Raw genomic sequence first — 15,991 nt, 5'->3', positions numbered from 1 at the left:
AAAAAAATGTTGGCAATGTCTCCTTTGTTATTCCCTAATTTAGGATGGGAGTACCCTATGGAAATAGGGACACAACAATTGATTAATATGGATAATTGGAATTTGGATTCTCTTGTTCTTCCTAATTTATCAACATCTCTAGTTCAAGATAATAATAATAATCATGATTATAATGTTCAAAATCATGGAGTTATGAAGAGAAGTGAATCACCAAGGAATGTAAGTTCCAAGGATCATTTTTGTGGAACCGTGTTGGCTAAGAAACTTAATCATAATGCAAGCGAGAGAGATCGTAGAAAGAAGATTAATTACTTGTATTCTACTCTTCGTTCTTTGCTTCCGACTAATGATCATACGGTAATTATCTATTTATGTTGCATAATTAGATCATTTCACGTATATTTTACGTATATTTTTTAACCATGTACATTGTTTCGATTATTACAGAAAAAGCTAAGCATTCCTGCCACAGTAGGTCGGGTTTTGAAGTACATACCGGGCTTACAAAAGGAAGTGGACGATCTAATTCATAAAAAAGACAATCTTTTATCCAAGCTTTCACTATTGCAAGGAATAACAACAAGTGAGTTTAATCAGGAGCAAAAGTCGCAATTAAAAGTAGAAAACGCCTCAAAGAACAAACATTCATGCTCAATTTCGACAAGTAAATTAGGAGATAAAGAAATTATGATCCAAATATCAAGTTTAGACAACATATTGTTGCCTGAATTGATTCTTAAGCTTGAGACGGATGGCCTTCGAGTCCTCGATGTTTCATCTTTCCGAACCTTTGGAGGAAGCACTTTCTATAATTTACATTTATGGGTTAGTATTCTTTTTCTTCATTCATCAATTTATTATTAATCACTATTTTCATATTTTATGCTTTATTTCCTCCAATTATAAACTTCATATATAAATATATATTTAAATTCATGAAATAAAAAAGGTTAAGCTTTGGTACAACGCCATCAATTCATATTTGAACTAGTACTTCGTATTTAGTTGTTGTTTTAGTTCGCGACTCTAAAATTGCACATTGTCAATGACTCGGGTCAACTTGGTTATTCTTCTCATCTTGAACAAAATATATCAATTTATTATAAAATGAGAATCTTCTCTATCAAATTAGGTCATATTCATATATTATTCAACCAATTTCGATACCATCGTCACCACCATATAATAAATTTTATCAAGGGTATAAAAGCATAAGTGATGTTTCAACCTATACCTAACTAAGCATACATAGAAATTAATTTTTTTTTTCGTCGTAAAGTAAGAGAATATACTTAGATGCTAAAGACTACGTAACGATTCACTAAATTCGTTTATTTTACAAAAAGATGATACTATATATATATACGGAGTATATTTAATTGTATGATAGCAAAAGTATACTATGATAATATTCAACTTATATGTATACCATCATACGTAAACTATTGAATTAACAAATTATATGTGTGTGGTTTATGTAACAGATTGATGGAGCCACTATTGTGAATTGCGACAAGTTGAATGAAGAGTTACCATCTTTTATTCAAAAACAGAACTTGATGTACCATGCATACCAATAGAAGAAGAGGAATTAAATATAGATCATGTTGTATAAATTCTCGAATACGACTCGTACGTGTCTTATGGAGCACGGAGTAACTGTTTATGTATCTCGTTTATTACTATTATTATTAAATGAGGTGTATAATATTTAAAATCGTTGTACGCGGTGTAATTAACCTTAACGGTTTTACAAGAAACTAATTGATGATACTGTATGTTGAGCTTAAGTCAACATTTATAGATTATGACATAAAACTTCGAAAATAGTGTGATTTTTAGTTAAATCCTTTGATTTGAGGTCTTTTGGCAACTTCTTCTAATGAAAAAGTTGACAAGCTTATTAGTAATTAGGGTTCCTGTCGAATGCTATTCACTCTCTTTATGAAGGCATAATCATCGCAATCATCAAGCAATGTTCAGGTATAAGGAGGACGGTCCTCCCGAAAGACACAGGAACTTTTCATGTTATTATACCTAAACATACTCTTTATAGTACTATTGCTAGATCGATGAACATGTTTTTGCATAATAACCTATATTTTCATGTACAAGTGGTTTATTAAAAATTTAAAGTTGGTAGTCGGTTATTCGGGTCGAGTTTGGATCAGGAATATAGGGCATATCGAATTTTTTATTTATTATTATTGATTTAATATTCAAATAGATAGTGAGTTGAGATCCTCTGTTTCACTTTTGTGTTCTATCACTTGTCCATCGCTTTTATCCTTCGACACATCATCAGTCACGTAATAAAAATAGTAATTATTTTTATTAAGTTAATGATCTGTCATAAGAACGGATAGATGGACAAAAGATGAAATATCAAATGGAACAGAGAATCCGCTCTCATGGATAACAAAGTGAAACTGACAATAGTGAGTGTGAGTGATCTACCATAAAACTTTAAATGTGATACCTTTTATCCTATCTGTCGAGACACAAAAATAGGGAGGAAAGGAAAAAGTGGCACGAGAGAAAGCTTCCAATAAGTGTTTTTGGATGAAAATATAACAATATTTCGTAATAAGAAGTTTTTTTAAGTAAAAGATCAAGGTCCTGTTACTGTAAATAATTAATAATAGCAGAAGCAAGTAGTTGGTCAAGTAGATTATAAATGACAGATTGATTTGACAGGTTTGACTAGTATGTTTCAATTATCAGATTTAATAAACGTGTTTGGTAATTAGCGGATTTAGTTTAATAAATTGTTGTATCTATATGAAAATGGTTGACAGATTCAATTTTCTCAATCTATTAATGTAAATATGGTGGGTGGAGCAACACATTGGAAAACAGTAGATTGAAGCTCAATCTAGTGTTTTAATATGCCATTTACCAAACACGTAAATTAGTAGATTGGTTAGTCAAACATGCTTAAAGACTTGAATATGCTGAAAATTTACCAACTACTGTTTACCAAACACCCCCCAATTCAAATTTCATTAATAATCAGTTATAAGATACGAAGTATAATTTCGTTCTCCTAAATATTTGTTTACCTTTGTTTTTAGCACATCTAGGGGATAAGAGATGGCTATTTGTGACTATTTTTCATATTGAAACAAATATTTGTTTTGAAGAAATTACATCATATTCGTTAATTATATATCTTAATTAAAGTATATATATACACGACGAATTTGTATACACGATAATTTATTAACTGGATGAAAGATATTGTACACACGACAACTTATTAACATATTATATACACAATCGACAAATTTCGTTTGTCGTTTTATCACTCTTTTCAAAATTGTACTCGTAAATTTTATGTATGTTGTATCCATATTTCGCATAAATGTTTTGTAGATACAATGAGGATTTTGTGTCCAATTTGGCATCTCGATCGTCCTTTGTCCCGTTTCTTCAATTTTAACACAATATAGAAATAAAATCAACAAACAATGACTCTTTTTCTCTCAGTCATTTGTTTACTGTTTACATTAATTGTGAGAGTCTTTTAATCAAAATTAAATAAATAATTGGAACAAACAAACTACCGATTTAGTGATTGTATCTATTGTAACAAAGTATGAAACATGTGACTGAGACACAAGATCCAACCTTTTTCTACTTCATGTATAACTTCTTTTTCTTTAATTAAATATTTGTTATCCTAGTACAATCCATGCACCCATATCTTGTCTATATAAAACCATTTTATTTTCTCATGTAAATAGTGACTCATATAATTTTCACTAAGCTTTAGTTTAAGTACATTATTACTAAGCCTATAGAAAAAAAATACTAGTGAAAAACTTTAGTTTAGGTGGTGTTTCAAAAATCAAATGACTATAAATAACAAAAACAACAACAATAACAACACCTTGTACTTGGGTAGGGGTTCAATCATGTTTTTGGTGGCATTGGCGGTCTTTATGTTGGTGACACCTCTCATTTTATCGGAGGTTCCGCCACCGCCACCGTCATACGTCCTATTTGTCCCAGTTATACTTCTTTTGCTTATTGTCCACCTTGCTTTAATGCCATCAGAACTCCATGATAAAACTAATGTTGAATTTCATGATTAATATTTTGTTGAAGAATAAAAATAAGTAATATGATGATATCTAGTGTGTAACTTTATTAATGAGATTAATTATTCTAGTAAGATGTCGTCAAATTATGGTAAAACTTTGTTTTTGTATACGATATAATCTACTTAATTACGGGTTCGGGGCTAACTTACTGTATTAGTTTCGATCAGTGCTACACTTTGACATGAACGATGTAAATTCTACACAATTCTCATCTCTCTATAGTGTAGAGTCTACATTGTATGTGAGAAGGTAGCGCACCCTCACACGGATCGATGACCTAGCATCAGCCCTAAGAAAAACATTCTCAAAACATCAATAAAACTCTCCTCTACATAATTAGGTTTATAGTTTTGACTGATAGCTATAAAGGTGATAGAGTGCATATTGCCCGCATTATACTCACGCATTCAAATTATAGTAAATTTTCAATCTGCTTCAAAAGAAGGCAATTTCCTATTGCCGTTTGTTTTGCGATAACAATAAACAAAAGAAGGCAATTTCCTAGTTGTAAGATAATTTGTATAGCATGTTAGTTATTAGCAACTTAAATTATATGTACGACCAATATTCAATTGTGGATTATTTATATTGTCACAGCATTGCAAGTTTAATCCCCCTCATTTATTATAGCGATAATGATAGCGATTGCTATTACGATCCGTGCATTTTTTACACGGGTTTAAAACTAGTGTTCTTTAATTCTCCGTTTTCCAACAATATACTGTGGAAATGTAAGGTCTCAACAAGCTGTACGTCAAAGAAAAGTAGCACGCCCTCACACGGATCGATGACCTGGCATCAACCCCAGCAAAAACAATCTCAAAACATCAATAAAACTCTCCTGTGTGTACCTCCTGGTTTATCTCCCTAGAAGTTTCACATTTCATTTCCCTGAAGGTTAAGTTAAGCTTCTCCATTTTTTCCTAACACGTCTGTGTACCTCCTAATTTATCTTTCTAGAAGTTAAGTTCTCCATTTTTTTTTCTAACGCAATACTCAAAAACACATTTGTATTCATTAACGTGACACAATTTGCAACTTCATTCTTTCACACAATAATTGCCCAATTCTCCATTTTTAATACCAAAAACGTTTTAAAAATGAATATAGATATAAATTTTCTTTTACCGGTTGATATAATTTTCGAAATTTTAATCTTTTACCACCTATTATTTCCACTAAATGTCACAATGTTTGTAAAGTGTGGCGCACAATAATCGTCTGCAGGTACAAAGAATTGTTGAATGATATTCATCATGGAATACGTTTTTAGCGGTATACAACATAACATCTCCCCGACTTTTTTTCAGTAGAAACCACTGCATAATAAGATATAACGAATCCGATGATTAAAAAGAAACAATTCCTCCCCTTTCATTTCCCTCTACTCTTATTTGGTTTCCAAACAAAGGCTTCATAATTGAAGTATGCCAAGTCAGGTCCAATAGAATTGGTTCTGATAAACATATAGCCAGTAGCCCAATTCTTGTCATGGCCACTGTCTAGGTTGCTGAGAAGAGGAACAGTTGAGGGCCTAGCCTTAAGACTGATCCTACCAGGACTATTAGTCCTGAGGATATAACAGGCCTTCAGATCCCCTAGGGAGAAAGTCATATTATGCTTATTGCACAAAACTTCGATGGAACAAACCACCTTCAAGACCATAGGCATGAGTTGATAAGGAGGGACGCCAATTTCTTTAATCACTTCAGTCATCAAAGGAGAAAGAGGGAACTTGCAACCAGTCCTGAAAGCCCAATCGTGGATGCAAAACCAACCAGGACAGTACCAGTCAGCCCTGATAGGAGAATCTTCAGGGACTCATACTTCAGAATCAGTAGGGATGACCCCCTTTTCCTTCAAGTGCTTCTCAAACTCGGGTTTGAGACGGTTAGGGAAAGACTGTTGATCATTCAGAGCTTTGGATGGTTTGAACTCGAAATTTTTATGAAAAATAGAGATCATCTCGAGAGGAGGAGCAGATGGATTTTAAGTAGAACTTGATTCAACCATGGAAGGTTTAGGTTGACTCTCAGAAACAGACTCGTCGGGAGGCGCGACATATGGGGTACTTGAAGTTATTGCATCCCTAGATGTTTTATTTCTCGCAACCACGATTAAAAATTTCATAAAAATTCTGGGAATTGGGTAGAGGTTGAAGAAGAAGATTTTCAGAGAAGAAGATTTTCAGAAAAGAAGATTTTTAAGAGAAGAAGATTGGTTTTTGGTGAAGGTTAATTGAAGAAGTTAAACACTATTTATAGCGGGTGAATCTAGGGTTTTAACTGCAGGTTGCAGTGTAATGATGAGAAAACTGCGCAGTAATTTCAACAATTGTCGCCTTAATTGCCAACTAGCCGTTACATGAGATGATTAGGCTTTTCTTAACCGTCACAAGCAAGTTACCTTAATTGAAAGTTATCTCCTTATTTCTGGCCTGACCCAGCGATAATAAGGAGATAAGGGGCAAATGTTAGGCCTCGAAATTTGCACTACTGACAGGACATGATACTACCCTGACCTGACAGTCAGGGTAGGTCAGAAAGAATGATTCAAGTTTGGCACCAATCACCAAGCCTAGACTCCCACATCATCTTCAGGGTCAAGTTCAACCCTAGCCTGACAATCAAGGCAGGATTGTCAGGGTAGCCCGAGCCTGGCACCAGACAGGAGAGGACAACGGTAAAATATAAGGTTAATGATGAGTCATAATTATATACACATTTATGCCTCCCCTTAATTGCTTTTGATACGGTTTTCGTGCTAAATTATATTAATTACATGCCTTTTATGTTAGAATGTCGATACTTCCGTTTTTTGATGTTTAATGCAGGAATGATGCATTTGAGGAGCAAAGGAATGAAATGGGCATCGCGAAATAGGCATGAAGGAACACACGAAGCATGTCACGGAAATTGATAAGTCCATTTTATATAGACTTTGTCTCCTTATTTTAGCTCTAATATATTTGATTATTGCACTAACCTTAGTGATTTTATGAGCTAATATTGTATTCTAGTTGTTTTTGCTGGTTTGTCACATTTTGTAGGAGCTTTTAGAATCAAGGCTAAATGAAAAAGCACTCTAAATCCTCCTTCTCTCTAAAAAACAATACCCTAAATCCTCCCCCTTTGCTGCCGCCGTTCTCCTCCTTCCTCCTTCCTCCCACCGCCACCCAGCAACCCCCTACCATGTCGCCGGGGATGGGGTCTCTCAAGACCTTTTTCCGGCGACCCGTCTCCTCTCTTCCGATTAACCCTCCTCCCCTTTATTACCCACACCCGGTTCTGGATCGTACGAGTCTGCCCGTTCCTCTCGGTCTGCGTGGTGTATGTGGGATGTTCGGGTCTTATCGGACGAGTTTTTTGAGGTGGTGTGGCAGGATGGTGCTTAGATCTGGCGGTGTTGTGGGTTGGTAGGGAGGCGGTGGCTTCCGTTTTTTTCCTGTGTTCCGCTTTATTTCCTTTATGTTTTTATTTAATTTCCGCTTTCGTTTTTGTTTCATCTCTCTTTCTGAGGGCTCTGTCCCCGTCTATCGGTGGTGTCCTTCTCTCAGTTTAAGAGCTTTCGTTTTATGGTTCGTTTGCAATTTTCTAATAAGTCAGCATAAGATCAGCGTTGTTATAGATCGTTATATGGTTTTGCATATTTTGTCCGATTCATGGCTACAATCAATCACGTCAAAAGAAATGGATACTCGTCAAGGAAGATTCGGAGACCCTCTTATGGATGAAAGCCTTTTGCGGCGAATCAATGATAGAGACTCTGTTGCAGTGTTCCATTCTTTGAACAAGAATTTATTTCCTATGGTTGTAATCGATTTGTATCCGATTGAGCTTGGCATATGTTGTAGATGTCGTATGACTTTTTATTAATGATAATGATCTTTTCTAAAAAAAAAGAGTCAAGGCTAAGTGTGGAATCAAGATGAACCATGGTAGGATATTATGGAAAGGACAAGTCCAAGTATGAAGAATTGTGAAGTGGGTTGATGCACAAATGAAGCCCAAATTAAGACACAAACTCAACATGGGATGCTCAACTTTGGATGCTCATGGGATGCTCAACTTTGGATGGTCATGGGATGCTAAATTGTGTGATTAACCGAAGACTTAAAGATGGGATTAATGGCTCACATTGGACCTCCTTGGCAATTACTCAAGAATTGAAGGAAAATTAAGAGTGTGCTTAGGATGCCATTTTGGATTCATTTACAAATTTTACTCCCTTATTCTTATATAAAGGGTGTTGATCAACACACTTCTGATACACCTTTTTCCACACATTTTCCACATAAAATTCTCTTTAAACTTCAGTAGTTAGATTAGCTTAGTGTAGTTTAGTTTTCATTAGTTTGTTATTATTTCCTTTAAGTATTGCAAATTACAATTTTATTTCCAAGTTATTTCCTTTTGCATTGTTCTTCAATTCCAATTCCATTTCCATTTCCATTGTTGAGGTAATTTATTTCTAGTATTATTTCTTTATCATTATGTTTATCATTTTGTTCATCACTAGCTTAATTTACATAATGCAAGAGTAGTATATCTTGTCTAGGGGATAGGGAGCCATGCATAAAAAGTATTTGTAACATGATAAATTATGATGCTTAGTGATCACATAATAGTTTCCATAACATGCTTGTACCTTATTGTTAATATTTGATTCTTGATCACACTCTTTAATTAAATTTGTTAATTCGTTTTTATAAGTCGAGAGGCACGAAAATGAATTAGACTAAGCATGTGTAGTAGGACGACCTAGTAATAAACTAGAGTTTCTCTAGGACCCGGTCTATGGTTGACGCTAATATCGTGAGGTGGGTGTCTTTAAGCCTAAACAGTTATCATTACTATCTGATGGGGCATATTCTGCACCGCTGACCAAGTCAACATACTGAGCAAGGTCAAAGATATCCACAACAAGTCAACGACTTAGACAGCCTAACCGATGCAGCCCATCGGCCTGTCAGCCTGGGTCTCGGCATGGCAACCTGCCAGCCGGGACACATACCCGCGTACTCACATCCAAGACCCCTCGGCGGTGGGTCAACAAGGCCCGCCGGCCTGCCATAGGTCCCTCGGCCGAGGGGTAGATCAGTCTTTCCACCTGCTAGCCACTTGGCCACTTGGCCACTACGTGACAAAAGGTGAAAGCCTATAAATACTCCTCAACCTTCATTGAGGAAAGGATCCCAACATATACACAACTAAACCTAAATACACTATTCATCTGGTAATATCTTCCTTATCTCTCTACAATACACATTCAGCCAAGTAACAACTTATCCTTTAAGTTTACTGACTTGAGCGTCGGAGTGAGTACGCTTGGCACAAAGCCAAGCCCTCAGTTCGTTCATTGTTGCAGGAGAGGCCGAGAGGAACGATTAAGACCAAAGGAGAATCCAACTCAAGACATCATTCAATAAGCCACGGGTGGTAACTATACTTGCTCTGGAATTACACCCGGAACAATTGGCGCCGTCTGTGGGAAAAGACACTAGAAGCTAGTCACATTCATTCCCAAACAACAAAAAAAAACAACAAAAACCCACCCAAAAAGCTAAGATGTCAAAACAACAAGACGCAGTCGTGACCGACGAAACCGCATTCTACCACGATGACACTTTCAACAATTCTGGAGTCGTGCAGCCCTCCACCGGCGGAGTAATCCAACCGGAGTTCGGGATGCCAGTAATGCCGGACACGCCGCTGCCAGCCAACCAGGTCACCATCATGGGACACGTGGTTGACATAGCAAAACTGAAAATGGTCCTGGACCTAATTAGTAATACGCCTGCTCACACTGTCACGCCGACAAGAGCGGCGGAAACCGCCCAGGAGACCAGGGCCCAAAACGTGACTCCGAGAAATTTGAACGGAGCACTGGGAGAAGCTGACCCAGCCAAGTCGCCGGGGGAGCCCAAAGTGGGCGTGGTAGACCTAAGTCCTCCCCGCACTCATGGGAGGACAGCGTCCCCGCAACACGAACGAGGCTTACCCCAAAGGAACCAGAGGAGTCCGACTCAGCAGAGTTGGAGAAGAAGTCCGAGTCGAAGAAGAAGTCCTTCCCGCTACGAGGAGAGGAGCCGGATTAGGCATGCGAGGAGCCGATCGCCGCGTGTGGTTCGACATGTGGTCAGACAGCCCCTCAACGCCTACGTCCTAGAGGTCCAGGTGCCAACTAAACTCAAGTTGCCGCCCCTATCATACAAAGGAGATAGTGATCCAGCCGACCACGCTGAGGCTTTCGAGTCTTACATGTCGGTATGGGAGCAGCCTGATGAGGTCTGGTGCCGAGTCTTCCCAACAACTTTGCATGGGATGGCTCAAAGTTGGTACAAAGGGCTTCCCGACGGCTCGGTATACTACTACGCCGACCTAAGAGACGCCTTTCTAGCCCAGTACTCTTGCAACAAGAGAAGGGCCATGGAGACATCGGACCTCCTAACTATCAAACAGGAGGGGGGCGAGTCTCTGCGAAGCTATGTGAAGAGGTTCGACGGAAAGGTCCAGCAGATTCGAGAAATTAATCCCGAATTGGCGGCCTTCGCGCTGATGAAAGGCCTCCCAAGGGGAGACTTGAAAAATGAGCTCATCAAGTGCGGAGGCCTGAACTTGGACGCCGCTAGGAAGATGGCCGACCAGGCCATCAAGGTAGAGGACTATCACAAGACCTGGGCAGGCCCCAGCGAGGCCGAGCACTCAGAAAAGAAGAGTCACCGGGAGGACAACCCGGATGAGAGACGCCGCGACAACAACGGGTCACGATCCGACGAAAGACGCCGTGAGAATAATAGGTCACGGTCGGACAAATCTGCCAGGAAACAGAACTCGGCGGATGCCGGGGGGAGCTCGGGGACGTATTACAAAAAACGGTACGATGACCACACCCCCCTAGTCGTATCGGCCGCCGAGGTCTTCGCGTTGAGCAAGAACGAGGGCCAGAAGTGGGAAAGACCCCCTAGGCCGAGGAGTGACGGTGACACGAGCCAGTACTGTGAGTACCACGACCACACCGGTCACCTAACCAACGACTGCCGACATCTGAAGAATGCCATTGAGGAACTGATCCGAAAGGGGTGCCTCGGCAAATATGTTGCCGGTGGCCAAAAACCAGATGCCGGCGGGTCGCGTAGCAAGTCCGTCTTCGAACGGATAGGAGTAATCCATGCTATCATCGAGGGCAACGAGAATGGTGGGTCCGCTCATGGGCACAAACGGCACCTGAATGAACCGTGTCAGACCATCAACTTTGTGCCCAACACAGCCACCCCCGCTTCCAATATCCCCAATATGACCATTGGGAAGAAGGACTACGAGGGAGTCGTCGCTCTTCACAGCGACCCACTTACGGTCCACCTGGACATAGCCAACCACTTGGTGAAGAGGTGCCTGATTGACACAGGCGCCTACACAAACATTATGTACAGAGAATGCTTTCTCACCTCGGTCGAGAGTCGAAGATTTGAGCCATTGCACCAACCCGCCGTACGCCTTTTCTGGGTCGGCCTGGTACCCCGGGTCGGTGGCCGATCGCCGGTGAGGTTCGGCGAGGGAACTGCAGCCAGGAATGTTATGTGTCCGAATTTATAGTTATCGACGGCACGTCCGCCCACAACGTGCTCATAGGCCGGGTCACTTTGAGTGAAACCGACGCCGTAATTTCCATCCGGGCCTTGACATTGATATACGTCTCGGACCGGGGGGAAGCACATAAGCTCGCCTCGAAGACCGAGAAGGAACCCGGCGTATGGGAGATACACACCAACGGCCCTCCCACGATGGATAGCTCGAAGGCCAGCATCGTTATTCTTAGCCCAAACGGAGACGTGTTCGAGCACGCCTTGAAGCTTACCTCCCTGAACTCAAACAACGAATCCAAGTACGAGGCAGTGATAACCGGAGTCGCTAGCGAACCGCCGGGCGGAGCATGTCGTGGTGAAAACAGATTCGCTCTTATTGACCAACCAGATCAAAGGAGAGCACAAGGCTCGGGACCATAGGACGACAAGGTATCTAGAGAGGGTGAGAGCCGTCGCTTAAAAATTAAAATCCTTCCAGATACAGCACACTCCCAGGTCCGAGAACGACCGAACCATCAGCACGGTTGAGGGAGCAGAGACAGAGGAGGTGGAGATTGACCCAGGCCGCACCGTGACCGTCGGTGTCAACAACTCGGAACCAAAATTCAGAGCCGAACTCCGGACTCGCTAAGGAAGAATAAGGACGTCTTCGCCTACTCAGCGGCCGAGATGCCAGGCGTGAGCCGGGAGGTAATTATTCACAAGCTGAACGTACTCCCCACCGCTCGCCCTGTCAAGCAAAGGATGAGGAACTCCTCAGTCGAGAAAGATGAGGCCATCAAAGCCGAGGTAGATAAACTACTCACGACGGGCTTTATTATGCCTTGCACTTACCCTGAGTGGTTAGCCAATGTTGTGATGGTAAAGAAATCATCGGGGGCATGGAGAATGTGTGTAGACTTTACCCAACTTAACAAAGCATGCCCCAAAGATTGTTACCCTTTGCCTCGAATAGATAGCTTGATCGACGCCACGGCAGGATACACCATGCTAAGCCTGCTAGACGCCTTCTCGGGGTATCACCAGGTATTCATGGCTGAGGAAGACATGCCTAAATGCGCATTCATCACCGCTAACGGCACATACATGTACAAAATGATGCCGTTTGGTTTGAAAAACGCCGGCGCAACGTATACAAGGCTGGTGGACAAAGTGTTTCAAAATCAAAAAGGGCGAAACATTGAGGCCTACGTCGACGATGCTATTGTGAAAAGCAAGTCCCAACAGCACTGGCCGATTTACACGAAACATTTTGTTCACTAAGGAAATACAAGATGAAGCTCAACCCAATGAAATGCAACCGGTGTCGGTCCGGGTAAATTCCTCGGTGTACTTGTCGGTGCTGGGGCATTGATGCAAATCCAGACAAAATCCAAGCAATCCTAGACCTGCCGGAACCAAGGAATCGAAAAGAGGTTATGATGCTAACCGGGAGAATGGCGGCTCTCGCCCGTTTCATCTCTCGGTCAGCCGACAAGAGCACCCCATTCTTCAAAGTGTTGAAGGGGAATAAAGACTTCGGTGGGGGAGGAAAGAGCACGGCTTTCAGTGCAATCGAAAGCTCACCTTCGACCCTCCCAACTCTGTCCGGCCGACATCGGGGAGACGCTATACCTATACATAGCAGATTACCTCGGCCACGGTCGGTGCAAATGATCGTCGAGAAGAGGACAAGCAACAAGACCCAATCTACTTTGTCAGCCATACGCTGTTACCCGCCGAGAGAAATTACCCACTAATTGAAAAAGCAGCCTTCGCCGTCGTCGTTGCCACGAGGAAGTTAAAACCCTACTTCGACGCACACCCCGTGACGGTCCTAACCGATCAGCCATTGGAGAAAGCTTTGGAAAAATTCGAACAATCCCAAGCAGCTCATCAAATGGGCCGTAGAACTCTGGCTTCGGCATTCAAGACAAACCAAGGCCTTCGATAAAGGGGCAAGCACTTGCAGATTTCCTGGCCGAATGTGCATATCAAGAAAAGCCAAACCAGGGCGTATGGGAGGTTTACACCGACGGCTCCTCCACGACGAACAGCTCAGGAGCCGGCATCCTTATCATCAGCCCAAACGGGGACGAGTTTGAGTACGCCTTGAAATTCACCTTCTCGGCCTCGAACAACGAATCCGAATACGAGGCGGTGATAACCGGAGTCGAGCTAGCTAGGGTGCCGGAGCGGAACACATTGTGTTGAAGACAGACTCACCGTTGGTTACTAACCAAATCGAGAGGGGAGTTTGAGGCTCGGGACGACGGAATGGTAAGGTACCTAGAGAGGGTAAAGGCCGACATAGCAAAATTGAAATCTTTCCAAATCCAATGCGTTCCCAGATCCGAGAACAACCGGGCCGACGCTCTCTCCAAACTTGCCACCAACCATCAAGAATGTCACCAACCGTCTTTGGTAGATATCAGGAATGCGAAGAGCATCACTGAGACCGTCGGCATGGTGGGAAACATAGAGGCCGAGACAACGTGGATGACTCCGATAATGAAATACAAACTTACAGGTGAATTGCCAGAGGGCCGCAATCCCTCGGCCAAAATAAAAAGGATCGCCGCGGATACTTGGTGTTCGATGGGGAAGCGTACGGAAGATCCGTAATAAGACCACTCTTGAAGTGTGTCGGTCCGACGCAGAGCCGAGCATCGACAGAGATTCACGAAGGCATCTCGTGGACACCACATGGGGGCAAGAACACTAGCCCACAAAGCTCTCCGCGCTGGCTACTCGGCCCACCATGCTTCAAGATTCCGAACAAAGACCAAGAAGTGCACGAACCGTCGATGCATGCCCGGTGATACACGCACCCTCCGAGACCTACAACCGGTGCTTAGTCCCCTTCCTTTCGCACCGTGGGGGATGGACATGCTAGGGCCGTTCCCAACGGCCTCCGGAGGAAGGAAGTTCTTGATCGTCGCCGTTGATTACTTCACCAAATGGGTTGAAGTCGTAGCAAGATACCGGCCGAAGACCACAGCGCCGTCGAAAGGTAACTGGGAAAATATTATAACCCGCTTCGGATTACCCCAAGTTATGGTATTTGACCACGGACGGGAGTTTTGGAGCGACGATAATGAACGGTTAGAAGAGCTTGGCATCAAGTTTGCGTACTCCTCCGTCTGCCACCCACAGAGCAACGGGCAGGCGGAGGCGGCCAACAAAACAATCCTCAACGGTTTGAAGAAGACAAATCGAAGACCTCAAGGGAAGGTGGGCCGATGAATCGCCGGTGTCCGTGGTCCCTTCGGACCACGGAGAAAGAAGCAACGGGGTACACCCCCTTCCACTTAGTCTACGGTTCCGAAGCAGTCCTACCAATTGAAGCGACTTGTTCCAACATTCGTAACGGCTACCTTTAACCCGATTGAAAACGAGGAAGGCCGAGAGCTTCCTTAGACTGGTCGAAGAAAGCCGAGATACAAAGACGCCTCAACTTGGCAAAGATATCAAAACCGGATGAAAAGAGCCTACAACCGAAGAGTCCACAAAAGAGACCTAAAAGTGGGAGACCTAGTCCTAAGAAAGTCGGCTGCCACCAACAAAGGAAATATTCATGGTAAGCTGACGGCCAACTGGGAGGGTCCCTACAAAGTGGTGGAAGAGATGAGGCCGGGCACATACCGGCTGACAGACATGGAAGGTGTGCCTTTGATGAGCCATTGGAACACCGATAACTTAAGGAAATACTTTGTATAGCGGCGGAGGTGTCCAACCCCAACGCGCGATCATGACAAGCAAATGAATCACCCAAGTTTTCCATTAGTGTTTGTCCTCTCCATAATTGCCACCAGGCGGTCACTAGAAGAATTGCTATCGAGCCATAACCCCGATTACCTCGGCCTTAGCCGAGAGCGACGGGGATACAATGACCGGTACGCTAGAAGAATTGCTATCGAGCCATAACCCCGATTACCTCGGCCTTAGCCGAGAGCGACGGGGATACAATGACCGATACGCTAGAAGAATTGCTATCGAGCCATAACCCCGATTACCTCGGCCTTAGCCGAGAGCGACGGGGATACAATGACCGATACGCTAGAAGAATTGCTATCGAGCCATAACCCCGATTACCTCGGCCTTAGCCGAGAGCGACGGGATACAATGACCGGACGCTAGAAGAATTGCTATCGAGCCATAACCCGATTACCTCGGCCTTAGCCGAGAGCGACGGGATACAATGACCGTACGCTAGAAGAATTGCTATCGAGCCATAACCCGATTACCTCGGCCTTAGCCGAGAGCGACGGGATACAATGACCGGACGCTAGAAGAATTGCTATCGAGCCATAACCCCGAT

At 42.5% G+C, this 15,991-nt stretch overlaps 1 protein-coding gene across 1 annotated transcript; it reads left to right on the top strand.

Moving 5' to 3' along the window:
• The first annotated feature begins 6 nt into the window (after positions 1-6).
• LOC141614647 (transcription factor ORG2-like) lies at positions 7-1,580 on the top strand. Its single transcript, XM_074433394.1, has 3 exons — positions 7-357; positions 448-825; positions 1,485-1,580. The coding sequence occupies exons 1-3, from the start codon at positions 7-9 to the stop codon at positions 1,578-1,580; spliced, it is 825 nt and encodes a 274-aa protein (XP_074289495.1).
• The last annotated feature ends 14,411 nt before the right edge of the window (positions 1,581-15,991 follow it).

This window comes from Silene latifolia, chromosome 11 (assembly GCF_048544455.1).
Source record: "Silene latifolia isolate original U9 population chromosome 11, ASM4854445v1, whole genome shotgun sequence".
Classification (NCBI taxonomy): Eukaryota; Viridiplantae; Streptophyta; class Magnoliopsida; order Caryophyllales; family Caryophyllaceae; genus Silene; species Silene latifolia.
This window is presented reverse-complemented; position numbering and strand designations above follow the sequence as displayed.

Coding starts and splice junctions, on each gene's coding strand:
- LOC141614647 (XM_074433394.1), top strand. CDS start 7: ATGTTGGCAATGTCTCCTTTGTTATTCCCTAATTTAGGATGGGAGTAC. Junction 358..447: donor TTCCGACTAATGATCATACG/GTAATTATCTAT, acceptor CGATTATTACAG/AAAAAGCTAAGCATTCCTGC. Junction 826..1,484: donor TCTATAATTTACATTTATGG/GTTAGTATTCTT, acceptor TTTATGTAACAG/ATTGATGGAGCCACTATTGT.